General features: G+C 40.3%; 1 protein-coding gene across 1 annotated transcript; it reads left to right on the forward strand.

The window, feature by feature from the left end:
• Nucleotides 1–301: 301 nt before the first annotated feature.
• LOC129504483 (patched domain-containing protein 3-like) lies at nt 302–11336 on the forward strand (the record flags this gene model as incomplete). The annotated part of the gene is given in 7 exon segments (XM_055317207.1): nt 302–354; nt 357–446; nt 1458–1913; nt 1916–2704; nt 2707–2963; nt 10617–10718; nt 11208–11336. Coding segments are annotated over 7 exon segments (1876 nt in total), but the record flags the coding sequence as incomplete, so codon positions are not given.
• Nucleotides 11337–12238: the final 902 nt, after the last annotated feature.

The following is a 12238-nucleotide window of genomic DNA, read 5'->3' on the forward strand; positions in this document are numbered from 1 at the left end:
TGATTTCATATATCTTTGTGGTTCTGCACTGCCAGTCAGTGGAGTAGTGCTTGCTCAGTCACAGAAGAATCACCCAGGGAGTTTGGTAAAAGTATAGACAACTTTTCTGTTCCCTCTCTGCTTTTTCCCACGTGGTCTGGGATAGTGCCCAGGAATTAAAGGTCTCCATTAGACAATTATGAGAATTATTGCCCAAGGGCTTTATGAAGAGGTGTCTAAGTCAAGAATGTTATAAACTGATGGAATTTCAGTATGGAAGCTACCACCAAAAATCCCATGATTTTTCCCTCCAAATTTACAGGTGTGACTGTGTACAAAACAAAATGTGGGCTGCAGCCTTTGGAGTGATTTCTGTGCCTTGGCAGTGGTGAGCGGCTTTGGCCTGATGTTGTATATTGGGGTGCCATTTTTGATCATAGTTACAAATTCACCATTTCTTATTCTAGGTGAGTAAAACAAAACATGATGCTATACATTGTGTATGTGAGGGTGTGGGGCAGATAAGGGAAGGAGTTAATGTTAGATTAAGCAAAATAATTATTACATTTAAGTGACTCTACGGATCCAAAATGAGGTGACAGGAAAGAAGAAAATCAAATTGAATTATGTATCTTTAAAGGTGGCAAAATCTAGTGCCCCAAATGGGAATATACAGACAAGGGACATGAACAGGCAGTTCACACACACACACACACACACACCCCAAAAATCCAAAATATGATTTTGGGGGATTTTTGGTCACTCACTATTCCCCACAGCCATTAATAACTATAGTTAAAGTGTATATAATTGATTTAATGTAAACCAGTATCCTATAGTTTGTGTATTCATAGAAGTGTGAATGATTCTGTGTGTGTGTGAACTATGTGGCATCTCTCAAATCATTCCATATTGATAGTTAGATGTTAACTGTAAAACATTTGAGTCCAGCTTCTATTTCAAGCAACAGAATGTTGGCTTGATGTGTTTGTGCATTTGTGTAAAACGGTTTATGAGAGAAAATGATCCCTCAAGTAATCCAGGTGGAATCAAAATCCATTGCTAATCCTGCTTTGCTCTGTCTGCCACTCCCTCTGCTTGTGCTCCCTCTGCTCGTGGCTGTCTCTCTCTCTCTCTCTCTCTCTCTCTCTCTCTCTCTCTCTGTCAAATCAGTAAAATAAAATCTTTTTAAAAAACTAAAAATAAATAATATACCCTAAATGAAGACTCAGAGTATCCGGGCTATGTACAGATAATGGGAGTGTGTTCAAAGCACAGAGTTATCACAGAGGAAGGGATGAATACTGTTGTGGATTCAGAGTCAATCAGAGAAAGCAACAGAGAAAGTAGTACCAAAGCACAGACTGGGCAAGATAAATAAGACCTTAAGAGTTGGACAGAGAGGAAGGTTTGAGCTTATGTGTCTAATGTTTAACAGATATTAATACATATAAAGATTGTTGGTTTTTTTTTAACAGGTGTTGGGATGGATGATATGTTTATAATGATTTCTGCCTGGCAGAAGACCAGCGCCAAGGACAGCATGAGCCAGCGGCTGTTCACTGTCTATTCCAAGGTGGCGGTGTCTATAACAATTACCACTGTTTCCAAAGTCCTGGCCTTCTATACAGGGATTATGACCTCTTTCAGGTCTGTACATTACTTTTGCATCTATACAGAAACAACCTTGCTTTTTTGTTATTTTTATAACATCACCTGTTTTGGAGCACTTATGGCCCTGGATGGTAAAAGAGAAATAGTCTGTGTACACTGGTTGAAAAAGCCAGAAACTCTTGACCAAAAATGTTTTTCATTAAAAAGATCCTGCTGTCTCCCATGTGATTCTCTCCCACATGAACAAGAAACTGATACCCATCCAATGAATTTGTTCTTTCGAGACTATTTTGGCCCTTTTCTCACATGCACTGGGTCCAAATTTTTGTAGTGTTTATATACATTTTGTACATCATATTTAGTATTTATGGTTGTTTCCAAGTACAGGAAGGTTTAGACCTTCAAAATTTGGCAAGTGATGATTCCTACATCACACCATATTTTAATGTAGAAGAAGACTATTTGTCAGAGTTTGATCCAAGGGTTATGGTTATTTTTACTGAAACTTTTGACTCCTGGGATGAAGATGCTAGGCAAAAGCTGGGAAAATGTCTGGCAAATTTGGAAAACAGTGACTATGTCGATAAAAATCTTACAGAATTTTGGTTATGAGAATATGTGCAATATATTGAAAACAGCAGACAAAATGTAAATGATAAGGATACATTTATGAATAGTTTGCCTCCTTTTTTAACAAATTTTCCACTTTTTAGGTATGATATTAATATTTCATCATCAAATGAAATCATTTTTTCCCGGAGCTTCATTCAGACTGTGGATGTTTCTTCTTCAACCAATAAGAAGAAGATGTTATTCCAATTACGAAGCAGAGCTGAAAAATGCGAAATTCCACTAATGGTGTATAACCAGGCATTCATATATTTTGATCAGTACACTGCAATATTGGAAAACACTGTTCGAAATGTCATTGTTGCGTCAGCTGCTATGTTCATTGTTTCCTTATTGTTAATTGCTCATCCACTGTGTTCCTTGTGGGTAACTTTTGCTATTGCTTCTGTGATTGTGGGAGTAACAGGTTTCATGGCATTCTGGAATGTCAATCTTGATTACATATCCATGATTAATCTTGTTATTTGTATAGGGTTTTCTTTTGTTTTTCTGCACACATTTCTTATGCATTTGTTTCCAGTTCTAAGCCCTCAGTAAACCAAAAAACAATTGAGACATTGTATCTGCTAGGCTACCCAGTGTTACAAAGTGCACTTTCAACAGTAATAGGGGTGTGTGTTTTATCTGTAGCTAAAGCATACATCTTCAGGACATTTTTTAAGATTATGTTTCTTGTTATGCTATTTGGGGCTGCTCATGGCCTAATTTTTATCCCAGTATTCTTAACCTTTTTTTTGAAGGTTTGTTTGAATATACACTAACAAATCAAACACCAATTATAAAATTCCTGATTGCCACAATCCAATCTGATAAAAATGCACTATTAGAAATAGTCAATAAACTAAAAACAAAGGCACGTTTCCTTGGCTTGGAAATCCCATTTTAAAATGTAATTTAGGGATCCCTGGGTGGCGCAGCGGTTTGGCGCCTGCCTTTGGCCCAGGGCGCGATCCTGGAGACCCCGGATCGAGTCCCACGTCGGGCTCCCGGTGTATGGAGCCTGCTTCTCCCTCTGCCTGTGTCTCTGCCTCTCTCTCTCTCTCACTGTGTGCCTATCATAAATAAATAAAAAAAAAAAATAAAAAAAAAATAAAAAAAATAAAATGTAATTTAAAATATCCTGAGAAAAGTTAATTAGTCTTACATTAAAATATCTTTACTAAATTAGGAAATGTTGTCATCTTTATTGTAGTCTGTACAATCAAGCATAAGGTATGACTTTCCAATTATTTTTTCCTTTTGTTTCATTGGTAGATGTTTATGCCTGGAGTTCAAGTATTTTATTTATTATAATATAAATGAATATTATTTTCATTGTACTTCCTATTTCATTACTATGTAAAAGTACAACTAATTATTTATTCTCCAAGACTGGAGGTTTATATGCATTTTTTAATGGTGTATTTTGATAAATTGAAGTTTTTAAAGGTTTTTTTGTGTATATTTTTTATTGGAGTTCGATTTGCCAATATGGAGCATAACACCCAATGCTCATCCTGTCAAGTGCCCCCCTCAGTGCCCGTCACCCAGTCACCCCAACCCTCCACCCATCTCCCTTTCCAACAACACCCCTTGTTCGTTTCCAAGAGCTAGGAGTCTCTCACGTTCTGTCATCCTCACTGATATTTCCCACTCATTTTGTCTCCTTTCCCTTTTATTCTCTTTCACTAATTTTTATATTCCCCAAATGAATGAGACCATATAATGTTTGTCCTTCTCCGATTGATTTACTTCACTCAGCATAATACCCTCCAGTTCCATCCACGTGGAAGCAAATGGTGGGTATTTGTCCTTTCTAATGGCTGAGTAATATTCCATTGTATACATAGACCACATCCTCTATATCCATTCATCTGTTAATGGACGCTGAGGCTCCTACCACAGTTTGACTATTGTGGACATTGCTGTTAGAAACATCAGGGTGCAGGTGTCCTGCCATTTCACTGCATCCGTATCTTTGGGGTAAATCCCAACAGTGCAATTGCTGGGTGTAGGGCAGTTCTATTTTTAACTCTTTGAGGACCCTCCTCCACACAGTTTTCCAGAGTGTCTGTACCAGTTCACATTCCCACCAACAGTGCAAGAGGGTTCCCCTTTCTCCACATCTTCTCCAGTATTTGTTGTTTCCTGCCTTGTTAATTTTCCCCATTCTCACTGGTGTGAGGTGGTATCTCATTGTGGTTTTGATTTGTATTTCCCTGATGGCCAGTGATGAGGAGCATTTTCTCATGTGCTTGTTGGCCATGTCTGTGTCATCCTCTGTGAGATGTCTGTTTATGTCGTTTGCCCATTTCATGAATGGATTGTTTGTGTCTTAAGTGTTGAGTTTAATAAGTTCTTTACACATCTTGGATACTAGCCCTTTATCTGATATGTCATTTGCAAATAACTTCTCCCATTCTGTAGTTTTGTCTTTTAGTTTTGTTGACTGTTTCTTTGGCTATGCAGAAGCTTTTTATCTCGATGAAGTCCAATAATTCATTTTTGCTTTTGTTTCCCTTGCCTTCATAGATGTATCTTGCAAGAAGTTGCTGTGGCCAAGTTCAAAAAGGGTGTTGCCTGTGTTCTCCTCTAGAATTCTGTGGATTCCTGTCTCACATTTAGATCTCAACCATTTTGAGTTTATCTTTGTGTATGGTGTAAAAGAATGGTCTAGTTTCATTCTTCTGCACATGGCTATCCAGTTTTTCCAGCACCATTTACTGAAGAGACTGTCCTTTTCCCCACAGAGAGTCTTTCCTGCTGTGTTGAATATGAGTTGACCATGGAGTTGAGGGCCCATTTCTGGGTTCTCTATTCCATTCCATTGATCTATGTGTCAGTTTTTGTGCCAGTACCTCACTATCTTGATGACCACAGCTTTGTAGTACAACCTGAAATCCGGTATTGTGATGCTCCCGGTTCCGGTTTTCTTTTTCAGTATTCCCCTGGCTATTTGGGGTCTTTTCTGATTCCACACAAATCTTCCGATGATTTGTTCCAACTCTCTGAAGAAAGTCTGTGGTATTTGGATAGGGCTTGCACTGAACGTGTAAATTGCCCTAGGTTAGCTTAGACATTTTCACAATATTAATTCTTCCAATCCATGAGCTTGGAATATTTTTCCATCTCTTTGTGGCTTCCTCAATTTCTTTCAGAAGCATTCTATAGTTTTGAGGGTATAGATCCTTTACCTCTTTGGTTAAGTTTATTCCTAGGTATCTTATGCTTTTGGGTGCAATTGTAAATGGGACTGACTCCTTACTTTCTCTTTCTTCAGTCTCATTGTTAGTGTATAGAAATGCCACTGATTTCTGGGCATTGATTTTGCATCCTGCCACACTGCTGAACTGCTGTGTGAGTTCTAGCAATCTTGGGGTGGAGTCTTTGGATTTTCTAAGTACAGTATCATGTCATCTGCAAAGAGGGAGAGTTTGACTTCTTCTTTGCCAATTTGAATGCCTTTTATTTCTTTTTGTTGCCTGATTGCTGAGGCTTGGATTTCTAGTACTGTGGTGAATAGCAGTGGTGAGAGTGGACATCCTTATCTTGTTCCTGATCTTAGGGGAAAGGTTCCCAGTGTTTCCCCACTGAGAATGATATTTGCGGTGGGCTTTTCATAGGTGGCTTTTAAGATGCTGAAGAATGTTCCCTCTATCCTTACACTCTGAAAAGTTTGGATCAGGAGTGGATGCTGTATTTTGTCAAATACTTTCCCTGCATCTATTGAGAGGATCATATGGTTTTTGTTTTTTCTCTTGTTGATGTGATCTATCATGTGATTGTTTTATGAGTATTGAACCACTCTTGCATCCCAGGGATAAATCCCACTTGGTCGTGATGAATAATCTTCTTAATATTCTGTTGGATCCTATTGGCTAGTACTTCTATTCAACTTTCTTGGGTATCTTAAGCTTTTAGGATCTGTTGCTTGATGTTTTCCATTATATTTGGAAATATTTTAGCCTTTATTTCTTCAAATGTTTTTCTCTATATTGTCTCTACCCTCTCCTTCTGGAGATTAGAAATATGTTCTTGCTATTTTTAGTTAGTGGATAAAGTTGTAATATTCTTCAAGTTTGCATTTTATCATTAATTAATTTGTTGACTCCCTCAATAGACTCTTCTCTATAGCCCATATATTATTGAAAAAACAGTCTCTCTACATCTGGTGAGCTTCCTGGTAAGCTCAGGAATATTATACTATGGGAGATTATTAATTATGCTTCTGTGTATGGATTTAAGCATTTCAGTCAATATATGTTAATCATTTCTATCCCTTTTTATTTCATTGAGATTATCACTCTTATTTTTTCTTAAGATTTTATTTATTTATTCATGAGAGACACAGAGAGAGAGAGAGAGAGAGGCAGAGACACAGGCAGAGGGAGAAGCAGGCTCCATGCAGAGAGCCTGAGGTGGGGCTCGATCCAGGTCTCCAGGATCACTCCCCACCTGAAGGCGGTGCTAAACCACTGAGCTACCTGGGCTGCCCGAGATTATCATTCTTAGACAAATATTTTTAATGTCTGCCTGATTAGATCTAAATTCTGCAGTCATGAAGTCTCTTGAGTCCTTTATGCTTTTTTCTAGAGCCACCAGTAGCTTTATAATAGTGCTTATGAATTGGCTTTCTGACATTGAATTGTAATCCAAATTTTGTAACTCTGTGGGAGAGAGGACTGTTTCTGATTCTTTCTTTTGAGGTGAGTTTTTCCTTCTAGTCATTTTCTCAGTGCAGAGTGGCCAAAAACAATTGTACTGGGAAAAGGGGAAAAAGAGAGAAGAGAAAAAAAAGAAAAAAGAAGAAGAAGAAAAGAAGAGAAAAAAAGGAGGGGACAGAAGCAAACAGAAAACAAAAAACAAGGGGGAGTATCCTCTGATTCTATATACTGTAAATACCTGGAGTTCCCCTGGAACTTTCTAGCGCTCTTTGGTCAATAACTTGCTTTTCCCCTGTCCTTCCAGCTGGTCTTCTGGGGGAGGGGACTGCTGCGGTGATTCTCAGGTGTGTGCACCTGGGGGAGCTGCCCTGCCCCCTGCCTGGTGCAGGGCTCAGTACAAGCTGTTTATCCTGTGAGGCCCAGTCCCAGGAAAAGGTGACAGCAGGAGGAACAACAGTGGCAGCGGCCAGCTCTCCAGGTCTAGAGTCAGCTCTGCAGTAACTACCGCAACTCCCAGTCCCCAAGGGCCTGGATGCTCCGGGGGCGGGGGATGCCGATCTGCACAGTTCGGGCCCCCCAGCGGCAGGAGTCTCCTTGCTGCCCTGTGTCCTCCAGGCCTCCACCTGTCCCGGGGGGAGCGCCAGATCCTGGGCTGTGTCCTCGGCGCCCTGGGCTCTGGGGTCTGCACCGCTGGAATCACACTTCCGGAGCACGCAGTGGCCGCCACCTGAGCTGCTCCTGGGGCCCCGCTGAGCAAGGAGTCCAGCCCTTTAGGGGGCTCCGCCCGCAGTGTGTGGAGGGCTCTCCCCCAGAGTGCAGTTGCTCTTTTAGTGCCTCTGGGAGCCTGAGGGCACCCCCGCCCCTCCTGGGATCCTGCCCGAGCTCCCTGCGAGCCCCTTTCCTTCCAGGAAGATTGGTAAAGTTTCTGCTTCTCCAGGAGTGGGCTTTCCTGTCCTGGGGGCCCTCACTGCAAGGCCTTTGCCCGGCTCCTCGCGGGGGTCCCTCCCCCTTGGATGCTTTTTATTTCTTTATTTTTTCCATCTTCCTACCTTGATAGAAGCACAAACTCTTCTCACTGTAGCATTCCAGCTGTTCTCTCTTTAAATCTCAGGCTGAATTCGTAGGTTTTCAGGATGATTTGAAAGTTATCTAGTTAAGTTGGTGGGGACAGGTGACTTGGGGACCTTACTCTTCCGTCATCTTGCCCCTCCTCCCTTAGACAAATATTTTATAACACAAAATTCATCAAATAAATTCTCACTATATCTGATTATCTTGAATATTTGGCAAACCAACCAGAGATGCTGCAAAATAATAGGTCTTTTCACTTTCATTCCATTCATTACAGAATGTAAGTTTATCCCCAAAATGGGAGCTCATTAAAAAATTCTCTCAGGTTAAGAAACTACAAAGCACAATTGTAAAATTGCAAAATTAAATCAGGTACACTGTTTGAGCTCTCCTTTTTGATTTGTCCATTTCCTTCCTCACTTTTGTAGTGACAAATTCAATGGCTTCCTATTCACACACTTTGTTTTCAATAATTCCAATTTACTAAGGGTTTCAAAACTTTAAGTTTCTGTGGTCTTCATTGAACACTTGATTAAGGATTCACATCTGATTTTGAATAAATTGCAATAAGAACAAATAGAGGATTCATTCACAAACTAGTCCAATACCATTGTAGGACCTAGATTGATTTTCAAAGTAGATTTTCAAAGAGTCAAGCATTTGAAAAATCTGGCTGATGTTGGACAGAACATACTGTCATTCTTGAATATTTTTAAATTCAACTTCAGCTTAATCACCAAATATTTGTTGTTCACTTATGTTAGGTATTTTATTAGCTCATCTGTTCCTTCTACAGGTATTCCTCAGATATAATCTTTGATCATCCATTAATATTTAGAAATGAAGCCTATTTTGCTTAGTATAGGTCATTAAGTTTTCTGTGTGATTGTTAACTCTATCTTCAGCAGCCAAAACTCATTTTCCACTGTTGTCCTGGTATACCACCTAATATAAATTTGGATGTCTTATTTTAAATGAACTATTATTATTAACAGTTGAATTAAAATAAGCCTGGATTGTTTGATATACCTCTGCTTTTTACTTTCAGATTCTGCCACGGTCTGGTCTAGTGATGTGGATGACACAGGTGCACTGAATAGAATACTCACTTTAACATGTGTTTAACTCTGAAAGTCACCCACTGATAAACCACCTCCCTTCCAGATCCTCTACAGACACTATGGAACTAACACTTCATTTTTACTGACAGTTGGCATATTGCTCACTGAATAAAATGAAGTGTGCTCAGACATGAGTGGTTAGGGACAGCTATCTCTTCATTAGATGCTTTATTGGTAAAGCCTTACTAGCCACTTTAATAATAAACCCCAACATTTTAGTGGCTTATTCCAATGCAAGTATATTTCTCATTCATGTAAGAATCACAGTAGATGTTCCTGGTCAGTGTTAGGCATCTTGACTACAATAGTTCAAGGACCCAGATTCCTGGCAACTTATAGTGTTAAATGGGTTCCTCTGTTGCATATGTCTTGATGGCAGACAGAACAGAGAACTTCTTAAGGTCTTGGCCAATAAGGTAAAACACATTACTTCTTGTTATATTCTGTACTTGATTACAGGCCACATGACTATGCATGTAGGGCAAAGGGACTAGAAAATGTAGTCCTTGAGTGGACAGCCATGTTTCAATTGCCATACCATGTTATGGAAAGATAGCACCATTTTTGGTTGACAGCAAGCACTCAGTGTCGTTGATTCTTAACCTCTTATGCTACACAAAAATAAACTCCAGATGATTATTTATTTTTTTATGAAATAGATAATTATCATCACAGAAAAGGAAAAGTCTGTCTATTATGACACAAAATCCAGAACTCATAAAAGCAAAGCATTATTTAATTCACCTACAACCAGCAAAAGTGGCAGGGGTGAGAGGATGGAGGGAAGAGCTCATGACTCAAAACATAGGTAAAAGTAATTTTCCTTAATATATGAATGGTGCTTTTAAATCAAGGGAAAAAATCCCAACAGTCCAAAAGGTAAACCAGAAAAACACACAAGATGATGCTTCACCCAAAGAAGAAATATGATTGTTCTAAGCAATAATTTAAATATAAAACCAAAATAAGATACCACTGGCACAAATCAAATGACTTTCTGACATTCTGGGATAGTCCATGGCAAAATAAAACCTCATACTCTCCTTTTGAGGGTGTAAATCAATAAACTTCTAAGAATATTTATCAATAGCTCTAGAGATTTAAAAGGAGCTATCCTTTGGCTCAGTAAATACTTCTAAAAATTTTTCTCACTGATACAGTTCTTGCACTCTGAATAAAAAAATTCATTAACCTAGCATTGTTTATAACAGAAAAGACTGAAAACAGCCCACAGATCTATCAATAGGGTTATGATTAACTTATGTTTTGCTCATACACTGGAAAATTATAGAGCAGTTCAAAATACTAAGATATCTATATGCATGGACATGTTAAGATCCTTTGATGTATTAGATGAAAAATGTATTTTGCATGCACAAATGGTATATAACAGTTATGAAAACCCTACACTTGTACATATTTTGAAATGTGTAAATGCATAGAAAGGGTTTGTAAGGATGAACACCCTCTAACTTTTTCCAAGGAGAATGTATGCACCAATTACTTTAGTAATTAGAGAATAAAAATAACTAAATAAGGTGTACCAGGTTCACAACAGCCTTATGTGAGAACTGTGCTACTGGATGGTCCCCTGAAAGGCGAAAACTGCCAGTTAGAACTTGTGCATGTCTGTGAACAAGCCAAATTCCGCCAGCAAAATGTGAGTCCTGGGGGATCCCTGGGTGGCTCAGTAGTTTAGCACCCGCCTTTGGCCCAGGGCATGATCCTGTCGATCCAGGATCGAGTCCCACATCGTGCTCCCTGCATGGAGCCTGCTTCTCCCTCTGCCTGTGTCTCTGCCTCTCTCTCTCTGTCTATCATGAATAAATAAAATCTTTTTTAAAAAAACCTGAGTCCTGTAGAATACATATGTATTTTATGCACCCTTAAGAAGCGTTTATTGTATTAACTGAACTCCTGAAAGGACAGGCACACCACAAACAAATTTTGCTCAAACCACCGGATCTCCACGGAAGCTGCTAGGATCCAGTCATGAGCAACCTGAGCTCAAACGGACATCCTTAGAATTTCTCCAGGAAACCGTCAGGTGGGGTGGAGATGGGCACTCTGACAAGTATCTGCTTTCTAACCTATGCTTGAGTTTGAGAATATCCTTACCTTCTGGGAAATGAGTCTTATTCTCTCTAAGGTTGCTCCTGAGAAGAATGTGATTACTACCCAGGATGAAGCCTGGAACCAAGAGCCAGGCTGGAATTGGGAGCCATACTGGAGCCAGAAGGGGAGTTGGAGGTGGGGGCAGGACTGCTTGTCAACTTGAGAGGGGTTGTCAGCAGTAATCAGTCAGCACTGGGGTCAGAGCAGCTGGGATCCTCAAGGGAAGGGTTGGATGAGCTCCAGAAGAAAAGGTAGTGTGGAGACACGGGCCAGATCCAAACCAAACATCCGGACCTAGTTCACAAGTACTCTGGACATCAGATCAGGGGGCCCAAACCAAGTGGAGACCAGAATCAGGGCAGTTTCTGGAAGTGCTCTGGGTGTCAGGGCACAGCTGAACACAAGAGCCAAGCAGGGAATCAGCCCTGTTCCTTGAGACTATTAGACCTGGACATAGATTGGAAGAGGAGAAAGATGACCCCAGGAGGTAAAGGGACTTGAACACTAATGAGTGAGTAACTCTAATAAATTATCTCTTAATTCCATTATTCTGGAGACCAAACCACATCTCTTAAACAAAAAGGAAGGGGAGGAGGAGGAATGAAAGAATTGTGTTGCAAAATTAGTGGAATAAAACACTAAAAAAATGTCTAGCCCTCTCCAATCACATATCCTTCTCATCTCTTGTGAGCTAAGCTGGCTCCTGGGTTAGCGCATGTAGCTCACGTAGCGTATGTAGCGCGTGTAGTGCATCTCCAGTGAGCTAAGCACAGCTCCTTGGGTTCCCTGATCAGGCTTCCAGGCTGGGGCAGGGGGACTATGGGCTCTCTTCTGCATTACACTGGCTGTGAATTCACTTTCCTGCCTGGATGTAGTGGGAGAACAGGATCCAAGCTGGTATGATGAGCTGGATAGGTATGTGAATTGGGCAGAACTTGCCACCAAGCTCCCTGGCCCAATAGGCCACCGGCTCGGCTCTGAGATCAGCATAGCACTGGCTGGCCTCTCTGTGCAGCTGCTCCCATAGTTGGGGCTGTAGGATTGTCTGTGCAGCTCCCCAGGCAC

This window comes from Nyctereutes procyonoides, unplaced genomic scaffold, assembly GCF_905146905.1.
Source record: "Nyctereutes procyonoides isolate TBG_1078 unplaced genomic scaffold, NYPRO_anot_genome, whole genome shotgun sequence".
In the NCBI taxonomy this organism is placed as follows: Eukaryota; Metazoa; Chordata; class Mammalia; order Carnivora; family Canidae; genus Nyctereutes; species Nyctereutes procyonoides.